This window comes from Paroedura picta, chromosome 3 (genome assembly GCF_049243985.1).
Source record: "Paroedura picta isolate Pp20150507F chromosome 3, Ppicta_v3.0, whole genome shotgun sequence".
Classification (NCBI taxonomy): Eukaryota; Metazoa; Chordata; class Lepidosauria; order Squamata; family Gekkonidae; genus Paroedura; species Paroedura picta.
The window spans coordinates 152,644,611-152,661,455 of record NC_135371.1 but is presented as its reverse complement, the minus strand read 5'-3'; the positions used below and the strand labels follow the sequence as shown (position 1 = coordinate 152,661,455).

The window sequence follows — 16,845 nt, the reverse complement described above, 5'->3', positions numbered from 1 at the left end:
CATCGTGATGTAGATCGAGCAAAGAGGCTGCTAAGTGATGAGTCCCCCCAGGTGACAACTCAGCTGGCTACGTTTTGTGCCGCTGCCATAAAAATCCGATGCTCTAAAGTAGCATCATTTTAAGTTCTATTTTATTATCTGTTTTAAATTGTATTACATTAAATGACCATATTCTTTTGGTCTTTTATGTATTGACTTCATATAACTTGGTCTGAACGTTTGATTGATTGGGGTGTAGTTGGGAGTGTGTGTGTTTAGAGTGGGGAGGAACCTCAATAGAGTCTAATGTTATGGAACCCACCTTCCACAGCAGCCCTTTTCTCTGTCACCTGGAGATGATCTACGATTCCAGGCAATCCCCAAGACCCAAATTGAGGCTGGCATCCCTATGCCTGAGATTTGTTTTCCTTCTTCATAGCACCGGGGGTACTGTATGTCCTTGTCTCACTGCCACAGAGGGAGTCTGGGGCCAAATTTCCAAGGACACTGGAGTTTAGTGTCTGGAATGCCAGATGTGTAATTTGGTTCTAATATGGCAGGGGTGCTGGGAGGAATTAACTCCCTGCATTGTTTCCTCAATTTAAAATAACCCCTTTCCAAGGTGATTTAAGCCCCAAGAAGGCAAACAGTGTGCATCCCCCTGTCTTTTTTCCCTGTTGGGGTTTAAGGTTTATACTTGGCCTGGGAAGAACACTTTGCTGATTAGGGAGACAAGCCCCTTTCTCCAGTGCCAAAGCTCATCCCCCAGGGCTGCTCTTCAGGGCAAAAATTACAGGGGAAGGGTTGCAGTCATGGAACTCTAGCCTTACCTGTAATTTGGCCCCCAAAGTAGCAGTAGTCAGGCCTAGTGCAAACACTACAAATAATGTAAATTATATAACAACGAAGGCTTTATTTTTGTATTTTATGTAATGTTTGGCACAAATTTGCTAATTAGTTGATAAACAAATAGGGAGACATGAAATCTAGTGGGAGATTGGGGGGGGCAGGAGAGAGGCAGAGTTGCCAGCTTCCAGTTGACACTTGACCACCGGCCACTATTCCAATTGATCTTTGGATGACGAAGATCATTTCACCTGGAGAAAACGGCTGCGTTGGAAGGTGGGCTCTGGTTTTAAACCCTGCTGAGGTCCCTCCCCTAAGCTAAGCAGTGCCCTCCACATGCCCCTCCTCCAAATTCTCCAAGTATTTTAGGAAAATCCTTCCAGGGCCTTCGAGAAAGCCTGCCAAAAATCAGTTTCCTAATCTCAAAATGGCAACACCTCTCTTGGAATTGGTCAAAACTCTATGACAAAACCATAGACCAACCTTTCTCAACTTTTTTACAATTGAGAACCCCATGAAACATTCTTCAGGCTTCAAGAAACCCCAGAAATGGCATGATCGTGCAGACTATGGGTGGGAAGCAGAACTACGTACACATCCACCCAGGGCTCCTCCCTTTCCCACCCCCTCCAGGCCCATCATTGGCCATTTTGGGAGGAATGTGTGTGGGTTGACAAGACCACAATTGGTCATATCACCTGATAAGTGTTTAACCATTTAAAAATATATATTAAAAATAAATTAACTTGCACCCATTCAGGAAACCCTTTGAGGGCCGTCAAGAAACCCTGGTGGAGAAAGCCTGCTATAGATCAATACTGCATTGGCCTACTGTTTTACCATAACATTTTGGCCCATTACTAGCATGGTGTGATGTTACTCCTGGGTCGTCCCAGAAGTGGTCACATCACCAGCTGATGTCTATTTATTATTTTTTTTCCCCATCACTACTGAGGGCCGGAAATATCAGCTGGGAGCCTGAGAAAAGAGGAGGGGGAGTAGGACAAGGCAACTACACATCAGACATCCCAAAGTTCCTGGGACTTCGGTCAAGGGAAGTATGATGTGAACTATACAACATTGGGGAGAGCTGACAACCCTATATGATGATAATATAATGTTGAAACAACTGTGTTTATTCAATGACCTGCAGACCATGGGTATGCTGTCCTCTCTCACTGCAGCCCAACGAACAGCTTGAAATTTTATTCTTAGGGATCAGTAGACTCTCAGGAACAGCATCCGTGGCAAAGTTGGTGTCTCTGGTTGGAGGGAGGCATTAGTAGAAGTTGCTGCCCTATCTTTTGAAGATCTCCTCAAATGGCCCCATGGGGGCAGCTGCTGTGGGCGCTATTGTGAAAATTATTTGTCACCATATATATAACATATTTGTGGCTCAGCCAATAGTGGCTCCACAAATTGCCTTGAGGCATGGGGCAGGGGAGGAGGCTAAAGCTGCTTCTTCAAAAGCACCCCACCTATGAGCAGTGAAAGGGACAACCTGCCTCTGCGAGGCCCTGAATTCCCATCACAGGCCAGATACAAGGTCCTTGTGTTGTCTACTGCCAAACACAAGGAGCTTGTTAGGCACAGCAAGGCTCTTAAGTGCACCAGAATAACTGGAACTGCATAATTGGATACCTACAAGACACATTTGCTTCGTAAAGGTACATGGCTAGGGGTGGGGGTGGGGGTGGGGTGGGGGGTATCTGCTCTGCTGCAAGCTCCTCAAATCCATCTATGCCATTTATGGACACTAGATAGAAGGGGTTTAACTCTGAGAAACCACTTCCATGCAACTGGGCTTCTTGCACGTAGGGGAAAGTGTGAACCCTTTTATGACATCTTAGTTTGGAGGCTTTCTCACAAGGAAGGCCCATCTGACCTCTTCTTTAGATACTTTCCAGCCATTGAGTGAAAACAATTTGATTCAAACTGACAATGAGGGTTTGACATTTTATTCCAAATCATGGCAGATTGCTAAAGTTAGTGTTTGGAGAGGAAGTTTATTAGGTGGTATACTTTACTTTTTTATTTGCTTTATTTTTTGGCTTCTTTTGATGTCTGTGATGAGTCTGCTTACCCCAGAGGCATGGTGCAGGGGAAGGGGACTCTGGCTTCCTCCCCCAAATCCTTTCCCTTGTGCAAAATGGCCTCAACAAAAAAACACCTTAAAGAACTGAAAAAGACTCAGAATTCTCCACCTGCAGCTCCAAAGTTATGCTGTTTCGTGTCAAGAAAAAAGGGTGTGGGAAAAGAAGCCCCCTTACCCAGCTCCTGTCCTGAGCAAACAGAGGTCCAGCAGACTGTAAAAGTAACATTCCTTGCAGCTGCTGTATGACTGATATGAAAACAAGTGGGGTTCGAAGAACCCAGATTCACTTTGTCGAAAATGCATCCTTTAGTTCGACCCTAGGTACTGTCAATCCCCATGGATCAGTGCAGCTTCAGTGTCCTACTCCCTCTTGGGGAGCTCAGAAGAGAAAAATCTCTGATCTAAGTCACTGTTGCAGGCTCATGAGGATTCACAAGGAAGCACAGTGAGCCAGTGAGGCCCTGCAGGTAGAAAGCTAGGATTGCAAGGCATGGCTTCAAGAATGCTTCTGGGGTGGATTCTTTCTTTGGCACTAGGTCAATTGCTGCTCTTCCTTGATCCCTCTGATGTTTTGCTCCCTTTGGGAATGATGGCAACCAATCTCATTGTGGGGAGGGAAAACAAACAGAAAATATAGCTTGTAAAGCAATTTGTAAAGTCAAAATCTTGACGTAGGAGCCTCCCCCTCCTCCCACTACTTACTTGGACACGTTGCTGTTGTCTCGAATTTTGACATGACACAGAATGTTGGGGAGCTTCTGCAGGACAAGTACTTTGATCTGGTCCACTGAGCTACAGAGTTTCAGGTAGCCCAAATACAGGCCAGGTGCCAGGCGCTGTTGACTCCTTCTGTGATAGGAGAGTATATCCTATTGGAGAAAGAAAAAAAACACACACCAACAAATCTGGAAATCCTTCTTGCAAATGGAAAGCCAGGGTTTTGAAAGCAATGGGTAACATTACAGGAGGGTTTTTTTAATATATATATACACGCTGGGCTATGCTGTTACAATACAGATGCCCCTGAGTTTGATAACAAGGCAATAAAAAGGGATATGTACTTTTCAGATCTTTTATAGTACAGTTCTGGGCGGAGTTTCTCCAGACTAAGCTCACTGACTTCAATGTTTAAGATTAAGCATCGCTATTGTAGTAAGTTCTCTTGCACTCAAACTGGAGGGAACACATCTATGGTAAGGCTTTGATGGAACTGATACAGAAGCATGTGCAGACGATCACAGGGGCATTTGTTTCCCTTTTCCTCAGTTGCATGTCTGCCCAATAGGCTCACTGTGAACAGACTACACCTGGTAAAAGTAGTGATTGCACCTATCTTGGGGCTGTCAGGATCTGTCTGGTCGCCAGCCTCCTGCCATGATTCTGCTGCTGCCACATGTCAATGTCCCTTGTCATTTTGTGTATTGTCAGTAGGGAGAGGACTTGGAAAAGTTAACCAATTGTAACTGTTCATTATTGCTTTGCATTGCTTCCTCCTTCGTGTAATTGCCAATTTTCTTTTCGGAGGATGGAACCATAGTAGAGGAAAGCTTGAATGTTATCGGTGAGGCTGGCCTTGAGTCAGTCTTGCAAGTATGATGTAATGTGCACCTGGTGCAGGACTAGTTTGTGCACATTTTCTTGGGAATAGGGGAAACCCACCTCTTAACAGTTGGGGTGGGGTTTCAGGGGGTTGTATTGATCAGTCTATTGCTTATCAAATTAGTTTCGGCAAGAACAATCATGAGTTTCATATCCCTACCTCAATAAACAGCCTTTTCTGCTTATGCCAAGTGTGTTCAGTGAGAAACTGGACAGGGGTTTGAGAGGGGCAAATGGCACCTTGGGGGCGGGGAATAGGGGTTTAGCTGACTTGGCCGTTTTGGCTTTGTTTAGGTTCTCTGGTTTTCACTGTCATTTATGAGGATTTTTTAAATGCAATTGCAATGCTATTTTTATCCTGGATGGCCCAGGCTAGCCCGATCTCACCAGCTCTTGGAAGCTAAGCAAGGTCAGCCCTGACTAGTATCTGGATGGGAGACTTCCAAGGAATACCAGGGTCATGAAGCAGAGGCAAGCAATGGCAACCCACCTCTGAATATCTCTTGTCTTAAAACCTCCACCCGGGCCTAAATCAGCAGTGACTTGATGGCATTGCCCCCAAACCATTCATATTTTCTAGGTTAGTGGTCCCCAACCTTTCTCAGGTCAGGGACCGCCTCCGAAGTGAGGGAAGAGCCGACGGCCCGGGTGCTGCGAAAACGCGCACGCGCAACTGCCGCACATGCGTGTTTTCGCCACCAGGTGGTGCTAACGCACATGCGTGGCAACTGCGCGTGCGCGTTTTCACCACTAGGGGCCGCTAACAGCATGCACGTTTGCGTCACCGCAATGCCGGCGGCTGCACCTGCCTCTTCCCTTCCTTCTTGCTGCCGGCGGGGGAAGGCAGGCGTGGCTGGCGGCGGCCCGGTACCGTGGCCTTTGCGGGCTGCCACCGGGCCGCAGACCGGGGGTTGATGACCCCTGTTCTAGGTCATCTATAGGCCAAGTATATGCAAGTGAAAGAGCCTCTTGTGGCGCAGAGTGGTAAGGCAGCCGTCTGAAAGCTTTGCCCATAAGGCTGGGAGTTCAATCCCAGCAGCCGGCTCAAGGTTGTCTCAGCCTTCCATCCTTCCGAGGTCGGTAAAATGAGTACCCAGCTTCCTGGGGGGTAAACGGTCATGACTGGGGAAGGCACTGGCAAACCACCCCGTATTGAGTCTGCCATGAAAACGCTAGAGGGCGTCACCCCAAGGGTCAGACATGACTCGGTGCTTGCACAGGGGATACCTTTACCTTTACCTTATATGCAAGTGATGCAAAACTAACACTGAAAACACATTACCCTGAATGGGGAAAATTGATGTGAGAAAAGGGGAAAAAAACTGTGTAACAAGTTTTAAAAAATTGGCTCTTAGGTTGATTTTTCACAAGTGGGAAGCCAGCTTTCAAAGGGGAATATTCAGATGTTCTCATTTTTCGTGTGGAGAGAGGGGTGAGCCCTCTCCAGTCTCTCTTGATGTGTCCATCTGTATGTTGATCCAAATGACTGCTGATGGCTTTTATCTTGCTTGACTTGAGAGGAGGCCAGGCTGCAGAAGCAGATGCTGCTTGTCCACGCATTCAAGGAGCAAGCTTTTTGGGGAGTGGGGTCAGGGGGGAGGACCTGCTTTTAGCAATGCATATAGAACAGGAAATGCTCCTTATCCTGGAGCGTAAAGTGTCCCTCTCTAAATGAGTGATAAAAGCATTCTTTTTTATACTTGGCAGGTACAACACTAATTAGCCTCCTGCCCAGACTGGTTCTCCATTAAGATGGAAGGCAGCACAGAGAGTCCCACAGGAGACTCCAATTAGCTCAGTTGCCAGGGTGAGAAGTTCATGGTTACACTGTCCTTTTATTGCTTATATTTCTCATCTACTGAGGATGAAGGGAAAACAGACTCCCCCCCCCCCCATATGTTTAAGGCCAATTCTATTTGGAAGGACCCGCTGAGGTGAAGTTTCTATGGTAATAGAGGAAAATTAATAGAATTATAGAATTTTGATAAATTAGCACAGCTTCTAAAGATTTCACTATTTCTCTGCCTTTTTTCATTGGGACAATCTCATAACAGCATCTTTTTGCTTCCCATGGATTATCTTCCAGGGGTGGCTAAACGGTGGCTCTCCAGATGTCCATGGACTACAATTCCCATGAGCCCCTGCAAGCACGTCTATTCACTTCCCATGGGTTGTCTTAGATCAGGGGTGGCCAAACTGTGGCTCTCCAGATGCCCATGGACGACAAGCTGACAGGGGCTCATGGGAATTGTAGTCCATGGACATTTGGAGAGCCACAGTTTGGCCACCCCTGTAGATGTTTCTTAGCTGTGCCCCCTGCCTTTTATGCCTCAAATGTTTTCGCCTCAGTTTGATACTTTTCCAGTATGAGAATTAGTCTTTCTCCCCTACTGTTTAGGACTTTTAAAATTTGTGCCCCCATTTCCATTCAAATAAATGGAACTTATGCATAAACTAGATTGGCTCGTGAGCAAATTCACTGAGATGGGAACAGATGAGTTCACTGGCAAAACACAAACATGCAGTTTGTGTATATCACACTAGAAAACTGGCCTGTTGAGAGACTGCTAGAGTGAGCCCTCTGTGCTGGTAAAGCTTTGGAATTCCTACGGCATGTGAGATGGGCTCTTCTCCTGCGCTTTACTAATAAATGGGGTGGGGGAGTGGCCAGTTTGTTCATGAGCTTTCCTCTGATGCCACTCAGTGGCAGTCCAGAAGTATTTAAGGGGTAGTCCAGAAGTATCAAAGCATTTGACACCCCATAATTAATTAAGAATTAAAAGACTCCAGAATAAGAAGGGTCTCTATTATTATTTATGTTTGATAATGAAAATATGGTCAGCCTATCTGGGAAGGTGGAATAAAGAACCTGAAGTTACAGCCAACCAGAATCTGCCACCTCCCTGCTGCTGAGATATAGCGTGCCAGACCTGAAGGAGTTAAGGCTGGCATGTTATAAAACCCTTACAAAAACTGCCTAAAGAGAAGAGCACCGAATACCGCTCTATTCTGTTCCATTTATGCTTGAGGGATCAAAATGTTATTTATTTATTTATTTATAGTCCTCTTTTCTCACTGAGATTGAAAGCAGCTTATATATAGGGTCTAAAACGATGAAATCAAGCAACATGGTGGCATGAAATACTGAATGAACCCCACAACAGGACTAAGATTATATACATTCGAAAAAGAACAAAAAATGTATCAGATGTATGTCAAGCAATGTAGAGAATGGAATGACAGAATTAGAACATGATGCAGCACAACAACAAAAATCAGAGTCCAGTGGCACCTTTAAGACCAACAAAGATTTATTCAAGGCGTGAGCTTCCGAGTGCAAGCACTCTTCCTCAGACTATGAACTGACCATCATGACAGTGGGAATATATAAGCAAAAGTATAAAGAATAAATCTTTGTTGGTCTTAAAGGTGCCACTGGACTCTGATTTTGTTTTGTTGTGCTGTTGACCAACATGGTTACCCACTTGAATCCCTCCTTATATTGTACTTTTGAATACTATTAAAGCCTTGTTGTTGTCGTTGTTGTTGTTGCTGAATCAGAACATGATGCAGTAACTGTAGTATAATGCACATCATTAAAAAGATGTAGGTGACAAGTTGTGTTCCTTTTATAGCAGCACCTTCCTGAGCCATTCCTGTATATTATAGTCCCATTCCCTTTGTAAAAGCACCCTCCTGAAGAAGTCAGTGTGCCTTCCTGACTTCTGTAGACAGGCCATTCAACAAGGTGAAGCCCCAATAGAGAACACACCTTGATGTAATTGATCAATATCTAGTGACCTCAGAGAAAGACCTGGGCACACCAGCTCTACTGGTTGCAATACTAGAATAAAATTAGCAATCTAATGTGAGCCACCTTCCAGTGTAAGGACCTTTATTATCACAAAGAGCTCTCCAAAACGACTTGCTTTGTCCATCAGCAAATGGACAACTAACATCCATGAAGCAAAATAAGGCATTAACACATACACACACCTCTAGCATTCCTCAAAGATCACCCTAATAAATGAACCCAAGTGCAATCCTGAGTTATGCATGCCACTGGAGAAGGTGAGGATTAAGTCACCTGGCCCTGTGCCTTTGACACTGGAACCATCAAATTATCTGCCACTACGCTGCTTGGCTCCAAGCAGTGCAATCAGATCTTGGTAGTCACAAGCATTTTAGGAACAAAATGGGCATTTGATCATTCTGCGAGTAATCCAAGAAAGGCTGGACATTTAATAGGAATTTACAAACCATTAAGGGGAACCCCACCCCACTAACATAAGGGATTTGGCAGAAACCTGATCAGACTTGTATTTGGGGGCTTTCTTATATTAATCTGTTGTTGAATTTTCTCTCCTCGACCTCTCTATTTTGTCCTTGTAGGTCTTTTTTTAATGCTGCAAATCTAGCACAGAGCCAGTTGCAATATTCCCATTTATACACATTTTCAATGAAATAACACCTAACAAAAAGGGTGTGCAAAACATAACAAAATGGTTTCTGCCTCTTGCTTCTGAATACTTATGCTGGGTTAGTGTTGAGTTTACTGGGATGTAGGAAACATAAATAACCCGTAGTTTAGTCCTGGTGCCATGAATTGTGCCCAAGTGGACCCCATGTGCTCCTAGTTTTGTGCTTCCTACTAAATCAGATATGCCAAGGTGGGAATTTCAGGCTTGGGCCCAGATATTTGTTTCCATTTAAACAACCCAGCATGGTTTGTCAAGCTCAATCCAAATTCATATCAGAGGAGAATTTGCTCATCATATAAAGTTTCTCAAATCCTTCATGAAGTTTATCAAACCTCTTATGGACCCATGGCAGATAAACAAACAACCTTCTTCAGTACGTAAGAACATAAGTAAAGCTCTTCTAGATCAGATCATCTAGCCTAACACAGTGACTAACCGGTTACTTTGGATGGCCAACAAATAAGGCGGAGAGGCCAAGGCCTTCCCTTGATGTTGCCTCTTAATAATGAGCTTGCTGCTTCGGAATATGGAGGTTCCCTTTTGTGACCATGGCTAGTAGCCACTGATGGACCTATTCTCCATAAACTTAATTTGTTGTTGTTGTTATGTGCGAAGTCGTGTCCGACCCATCGCAACCCCATGGACAATGATCCTCCAGGCCTGCCTGTCCTCTACCATTCCCCGGAGTCCATTTAAGTTTGCACCTACTGCTTCAGTGACTCCATCCAGCCACCTCATTCTCTGTCGTCCCCTTCTTCTTTTGCCCTCGATCACTCCCAGCATTAGGCTCTTCTCCAGGGAGTCCTTCCTTCTCATGAGGTGGCCAAAGTATTTGAGTTTCATCTTCAGGATTAATCCAATTTAAAAGCCATCTATGATTGTGGGCATCATTACAGTGACTGTTAGTGAATCCCTTGATATAAGTGCCCAAGTAAAAAAAAGTACTTTCTTTTGTCTGTCTTAACTATTTCCCGACAACTTGACTGGGCACCTCTGAGTTTTAGCATTAAGGAAGAAGGAAAATAGAGTTAATTAAATTAACAGCCCACCTTCCTCCTAGGACTCAAGGCAAGCTACATATAAAATATTCCCATAAAACCCAGCCCTAAAAACAGCATTAGTCCAAAAATATGGAGATGACAAAATCCCTCCTACCTCTTGCAGTCATCTAACAAGGGTGTGCTAGATATTACAGTGGAGCCTGATATTATAGCAGAGCCTGAGGGGGCCCACTGATCTTGCTAACCCGGTCTCAACCACAGGCCTGGCAGAAGAGCTCCGTTTTGCAGGCCCTGTGGAACTTTGCTCAGTATGTGGAGCTGCAATTTTTTTCAGATAAAGAGACATGCCAGTTTCGAGGGGGGAGTCCGGGCCTCAAAGAGTTTGATTGGGGGTAGTCAAACTGCGGCCCTCCAGATGTCCATGGACTACAATTCCCAGGAGCCCCCTGCCAGCGAATGCTGGCAGGGGGCTTCTGGGAATTGTAGTCCATGGACATCTGGAGGGCCGCAGTTTGACTACCCCTACATGCTCACAATCATAACAATGGTTACAGATTTTGTCAAACATAATCTCCCCCCCCCCCCGTTCTGAAAACAGCCTTCTGTTTAAAAACAAAACAAAAAAAACAGTTGCACCATAGATTTTTTAAAAAGGGGGCGAGGCAGTGGTGTGGAGCAACCATTGCTTCCCTCCTTGGCTACAGCCTCTATACCAGGTTGCATTTGACTTGGCTGATAATGAAGTTTCCAGGTGTCAATTGTTTTTTTGTTTTTGCTACAGGGTGTGTACGGACCAAATCTATACCTGGATCGTGATGAGCAAGATGTCTAATGCCGTCGGTTCCTCTGGTGTCGAAAGGGATTTCCTCTGGCTTTGCAGCTTTGATATCTGCATCCATTTGCCATTGAAAAAAGAGTAGAGGGTCTCCACTTCTCTTATGGTAACTATGATGATATTGCCGTGCCGGTCCTTAATCGGTTCATAATAGACTCGACCCAAGTTGTGTGTACCCAGAAGATTCTATGTTGGGAGAACGGGGGGGATTGAAGGAAAAGAAAACATTATTTCCTCATTTGCGTAACTAGTTGTACAGTTTTGCACCTGTTAGGTGACCTGAGGGCGAGGGTGGAAAGGAAGAGTTTCCATTAGCTGCCACAGCAGCTGACTAGCTGCCTTCTATTGACTCAGACTTCTCGAGGACCAAGTTGTCTGATCTATGGGAACTCTCCAGAGACTCAAGTCTACCTACAATTTGGCCTTTTTAACTGATTAGAGCCTCTTGTGGCGCAGAGTGGTAAGGCAGCCGTCTGAAAGCTTTGCCCATGAGGCTGGGAGTTCAATCCCAGCAGCCGGCTCAAGGTTGACTCAGCCTTCCACCCTTCCGAGGTCGGTGAAATGAGTACCCAGCTTGCTGGGGGGTAAACGGTAATGACTGGGGAAGGCACTGGCAAACCACCCCGTATTGAGTCTGCCATGAAAACGCTAGAGGGCGTCACCCCAAGGGTCAGGCATGACCCAGTGCTTGCACAGGGGATACCTTTACCTTTACCTTTAACTGATTGAAACTGAGACCTTTCACATGCAAAGCAGTTGTTCTACTGCAGAGTCATAGCCACCCCCAACCGTATGCAGAAAGCAAAACCGTTGTGACTTCAAAATCTCTGTGAAACCCACAGGTGGCATATCCAGACTTCATAGGCAGATAAAACCCTACAGCAGTGGCTCCATCCCTTCCAGTGAATCGAGAATCCTGGAAATGCCTTGGAACAATTGTCCAATTGCAATTAAACAAAATAAATTCAGTTCCGGAATTATAAATGTGATGATGATGCCAGTTTCCTCCCCACAAAGACTCAATGTAGAATACGCATGTAAATCAATCGACAGGATGAAATGTCCATCGAGAATTTGGACTGCAGAGAATGGAAAACAAACAGAAATCTCAAACACAGCTGAACAAAGCACGAGGTTTAAACATGATACATTAGGTGGTTTAGAACAGTGGTCCCCAACCTTTCCGAGGCTGGGGACCGGCAGGGCATCGGGCCGCGCCCCCGTGGACCGCGCCCGCGCGGGTCACGCCCGCGGATCGGGCCGTGCCCGCGCCACGCCCACGGGCCGCGCCCACGGATCGGGCCGCACCCGAGCCGCGCCCGGACCGCGCCCGCGGATTGGGCCGCGCCCACGGGCCGCGCCCGCGGATCGGGCCGAGCGGGCGCGGCCCGCACGGGCGCGGCCCGGCCCTGATTCCCTCTCCCCGCCTCCCGCAGTAAGAAGCTTCCCGGGCCGCAAGCTTGCGGCCTGGGAAGTTTTTTACTGGGGGGGCGGGGCGGGGAGAGGGAGCCGCGGCCCGGTGCCATGGCCTTTGCGGCCCGGCACCGGGCCGCGGCCCGCAGGTTGGGGACCACTGGTTTAGAAACTACCTAGTTTATACAATACAATGGTATAGGTCACCATCTCTATCCCTCTACTAATGCAACTTTCTGACCATTTCATTACCGTACAGTTCCATTAACCTGTGCAAGAAATCCTCTTGAATAATTCTGTATTGCATGGTTTGTGAAAAGCCAGGAGAGTAGAAGCCAGGGTTTCCCAACGACAGTACTGCGAAGACCCTCAATGGTACTGTGGCATGGGGGGTTTCAAAATGAAAGCTGAGGAGAGCCCTCCCACACTGTATCATCTGTTCCCAGCCCTGAGTGAAGGGGAAAGATTTTAAAAAAATAAATTCTATCTTTACTTGGGCAGGTTGACCCACTCCTTCTCAATGATGGGCCTGGAGGGGGTGGGGAGCGGCCCTGGTAGAATTAAGGGAATAAAAGTGGATGATATAGAGTTCAAAATAAAAAGTTATGCAGATGATATGGTTCTAACCATCTTGAATCCTGAAAAATTATTGCAATATGTAACTGAATGTATTAAAGAATTTGAATCCCTATCCTTACCATAGTTCCCTTAAATAATGCTGAAAGGGCCATCTGGGTGGCACAGTCCGGGTCGTGGCGGCACTGTCCGGGTGGTGTCCAGACCCTGTCCAGGACACCGGAACCTCCACTCTTGCCAGCAGGCCAATCCGGACTCGCCCAACAAGGCTGGGCGTGTCTGGATTGGGCCGACCCCTGGAGCGCCTGTCTCTCAGCCCCGGCCCCCAGCAGTGGCGCCGGCAGCTCACCTGCCACCAAAGACTCGCAAGAGGACACAGAGCCTAGCGCCCGCCTCCGCTCTTCCCGGAAACCACGCATGGCGCCATGCAGAGCAGCCAGGCAGCTGGCGGCGGCAGGGCCTTCACCGCTGCCAAAGACTGCCAGTACTGCTACCAAAGACTGCCAGCCCGGCTACATCCTCCACCAAGGGACACATCCTTGGCCTCACCTCACCCCCAGCTGCCGATCACCAGCAGCAGCTGCGTGGTAAGTCCTGCTCGCCGGCTTCCAGCTCCTCCAGCGGCAGCAGCCACCACTCTGCGTTGCATGGCCGCCGGGGGGTTCCCTTTGCCCTTGGCCCATGAGAGCCTCTTGCAATGATACGCACGCAGAAGCAGGTCTTCGCAGCCCAAGGAGTGGCTCTCTGGGCGGGTTTCCCTTTTCCCTTGGCCCGCCAGGGCCTCTTGCTACCTTGTGAAAGTGGCGAGAAGCCTTCCTGCGACAAGGGGCAACTCTCCAGCTGCCACGAGCACCAGGGCCAGGGAACTTTCCCTTGCTCCGCCACAGCCTCTTGCCGACGGTCCTTCACCAGACAAGGGACTGCTCTTGTTGGCAACAGGGGTGGCCCCTTGCCACTTGGCCCGCTAATGCTATGCCAATACGGGCAGAGGGGCCTTCCCCCTTCCCCTTTCCCCCTACTCCCTTCTGCCCCTTTCAAGGTCCATTTTATAAAAATGGGTTTTGATGCTAGTCAAGCTATAAAATTAACAGGAAAATAGCAAACAAAAATGATAATGACATTTTTTACACAACAAGAAGTGATTACAAAGAGCACAAAATGATCAACAGCCACCTATTACATACTTGTAAATAAGCATGACTGGGCAAAATGGTAAACTTTTAAAAACTAGCAGAAAATTTGAAAATGGATACAAGTGGATTTATTAAGATGGAAAAAATGGAAAATCTCATGGCTGGGAAGAATCTCTGCAATCAAAATGAATGTGCTGTTGAAATTAAACTTTTTGTTTGGAAGGTTACCCATAGACATAGAAGAAACAAGACTGAAAGAGTTACAAAGGCAGGTAAATGAATTCCTATGGCATAGCAAAAATAAATAAATAAATAAACAAACCAGGCCTAAGAACAAGCTTCAATATTATAAGAAAAAGAGAAGAGTTCTAGCAGCCCAAATATAAAATTAAATTGCCAAGCAGCAGTTCTGGTTTGGTTTGTGGATTGGATTAAAAACCCAAGACGAATAGTAAAATTAAAATCGGCAGATGTTGAAGAAAGTCTACACAATTATTTCTGGATTAAGAAATCGACTGAGGCCATACCACAAGAGAGATGTAACATAATCAGAGATGGACTTTTGAGAATATGGTTTACACAATGGAATTTATTGAGCCTCTTAAATTCTTTCCATTAGGGAGAATTTTTCCTACATTATTTTGCTCTGGATATCACCCTTATTTGTGTTTATTGCAAAGAAGTTTCATCTGCATGGTACTCAACATGGTGCAGGATAACATGTGATCAGTAACCATTTTGTAATAATCTTTTAAAATATAAGTGACATGTTGGATGATCAATCTCAATTTAGGGCTACTGCATATTATTGCTAGTGCACTTGTGCAAATTTTAAAAAGAAGAAGAGCTGGGTTTTGTACCAGGCTTTTCTCTACCAGGAGTCACAAAGTGGCTTACAATCCTCTCCCTTCCCTTCCTCTCCCCACAGAAGAGACCCTATGAGATAGGTGAGGCTGAGAGAGCTCTGAGAGAACTGTGACTGGTCCAACAACCCAGCATGACTGCTGCTCTTAACCATTGTATCATGCTAGCACCTATGTAATGGCAGGGATGACAATATTGTTGAATTTTAAAGCTGGATTGTGACCAGTGTAAACAGAAGAACAATTAATTTAATGCGGGAGATGGTGTGGAAAAAAGGAGGAGATGAAGAGTATTCAATTTCAAGCCAAATCTAAAACTTTGAGATCAAATATAAGAGAACATCAGGAGTATTTGGAACAGGTCTAAGATTTGAGATTTTCCTAAAAATCTGGGGCAGTTTTTTCATTTGTAGAAATATCTGTCTTCTTCCTTCACTGGATTTAAGTAGCACCCTCAGATTTTCCCAGATTGAGAATTAGAATATGCTATGATTATGATAATAATGGCAATTTAAAGGAAGAATACTTCACAATTTAAATGGATGAAGCTGCCCTATATTAACCATGGTAATGGAACATTGTCTAATCAATTTGGTCCTTCCAGAACTGATAACAACTGTCTTGTTTCTGGGAGAGTTTTGTGGTTTCATTTCAAGACTTGCTGCTGTTTTAACCTTTGACTTGCAGGAGGGCATTATTTGCTGGAATAAGATGTGACACTGAAGTGTTGGGTATAAACAAAGCCCCAGCTTTATTACCTCCCCATGGGAAGGTTGGCATGGGAAAGGGAGCCTGACCTAGCAGTCAGTGGACTGCACTAGCACCCCAGGGAGTCCAGAGGCACCCTGGGGACCTGCACCATTCCCAACTAGGAGAGCAGATCCACTTGCCTTCTGAAGTCTGCCACTAAGGGAAGTGACCTATGTGGGGGAGCCAATGGGCACCCACCTCATTTGGCAGCCCCAGGTCACCTGGTAAATGAGCCCCTGGCCTCCCAGCTGGGTAAGCTGTACTCACATACAGACCGCCTCTTAGGGAGGCCCCGAACCCCAGGGAGTCCGATTGCACATCGAACACCCTGCCAACAGGCTCCATCCCATACAAACCCACAGCTGTGACAAATTACTGACCATGAAACCTCCACCGCAAACTCTTAACAAGGCTGTGTACACATTACTGGCAGTCTTCAAGCAAAGGTTGGATGCACACTTTTCTTGGATGCTTTAGGATGCTTAGGGCTGATCCTGCGTTGAGCAGGGGGTTGGACTAGATGGCCTGTATGGCCCCTTCCAACTCTATGATTCTATGATTAACATAGGGTGGGTGGGAGGGAAGCTGCTCCCACGACATCCCTTGCAAAGAGGGTGGAGCCATGTACGTGGCACCTTATACAGCTGCCATAGGTCCCTCCTTGTCCCGCAGCACACACCCCTAGCAGGCCTCTGAGGCAATCACGTCTGCCTCCCCCAGGCCCTCCGCGACATGAGTCATCAGCTGTAGTAAGTCTCAGCCGTGCTTTTAGCTATTGTGGCTTTCTGCCGAAGCAGTTGGTATTTAAATTTGCTGCTTTCACCTCTATTTTTATATTTTTATTTGTCTTTTATGCGAGCTGTAACAATTGCTGGCTTTTAGTTTTATATTTCTGATGTTTACTGCTTCACATTTTATTCTTATAAATTGCCTAGAGTATTATTTTTAATAACAGAAATGTAGAAGATACATTTTCGAAATAAATTAATGATCATTTTCAAAATAAATGAATAGGCTGCCTAAGGAGGTGGTGAGCTCCCCCTCACTGGCAGTCTTCAAGCAAAGGTTGGATACACACTTTTCTTGGATGCTTTAGGATGCTCTGGGCTGATCCTGCGTTGAGCAGAGGGTTGGACTAGATGGCCTGTGTGGCCCCTTCCAACTCTATGATTCTATGATTCTATGATCTCACCACCACAGTTCCCTGAGACTGAAGGTCCAAGCTACTCTTAAGGTTCCCAGCAGGGCAAAGGATGTCCCATTCTTTTACCAAC

General features: G+C 46.1%; 1 protein-coding gene across 4 annotated transcripts in view; it reads right to left on the bottom strand.

Moving 5' to 3' along the window:
- Positions 1–16,845, bottom strand: part of ANKFN1 (ankyrin repeat and fibronectin type III domain containing 1) — a 247,727-nt gene that overhangs the window by 33,100 nt on the left and 197,782 nt on the right. For all 4 annotated transcript variants that reach the window (XM_077328704.1, XM_077328707.1, XM_077328705.1 and 1 more), the window contains 2 exons: positions 10,807–11,022; positions 3,623–3,789 (listed from right to left, as the gene is read on the bottom strand). In XM_077328704.1, the coding sequence (XP_077184819.1) occupies positions 3,623–3,789; positions 10,807–11,022 (383 nt within the window). The remainder of the gene's footprint in view (positions 1–3,622; positions 3,790–10,806; positions 11,023–16,845) is intronic.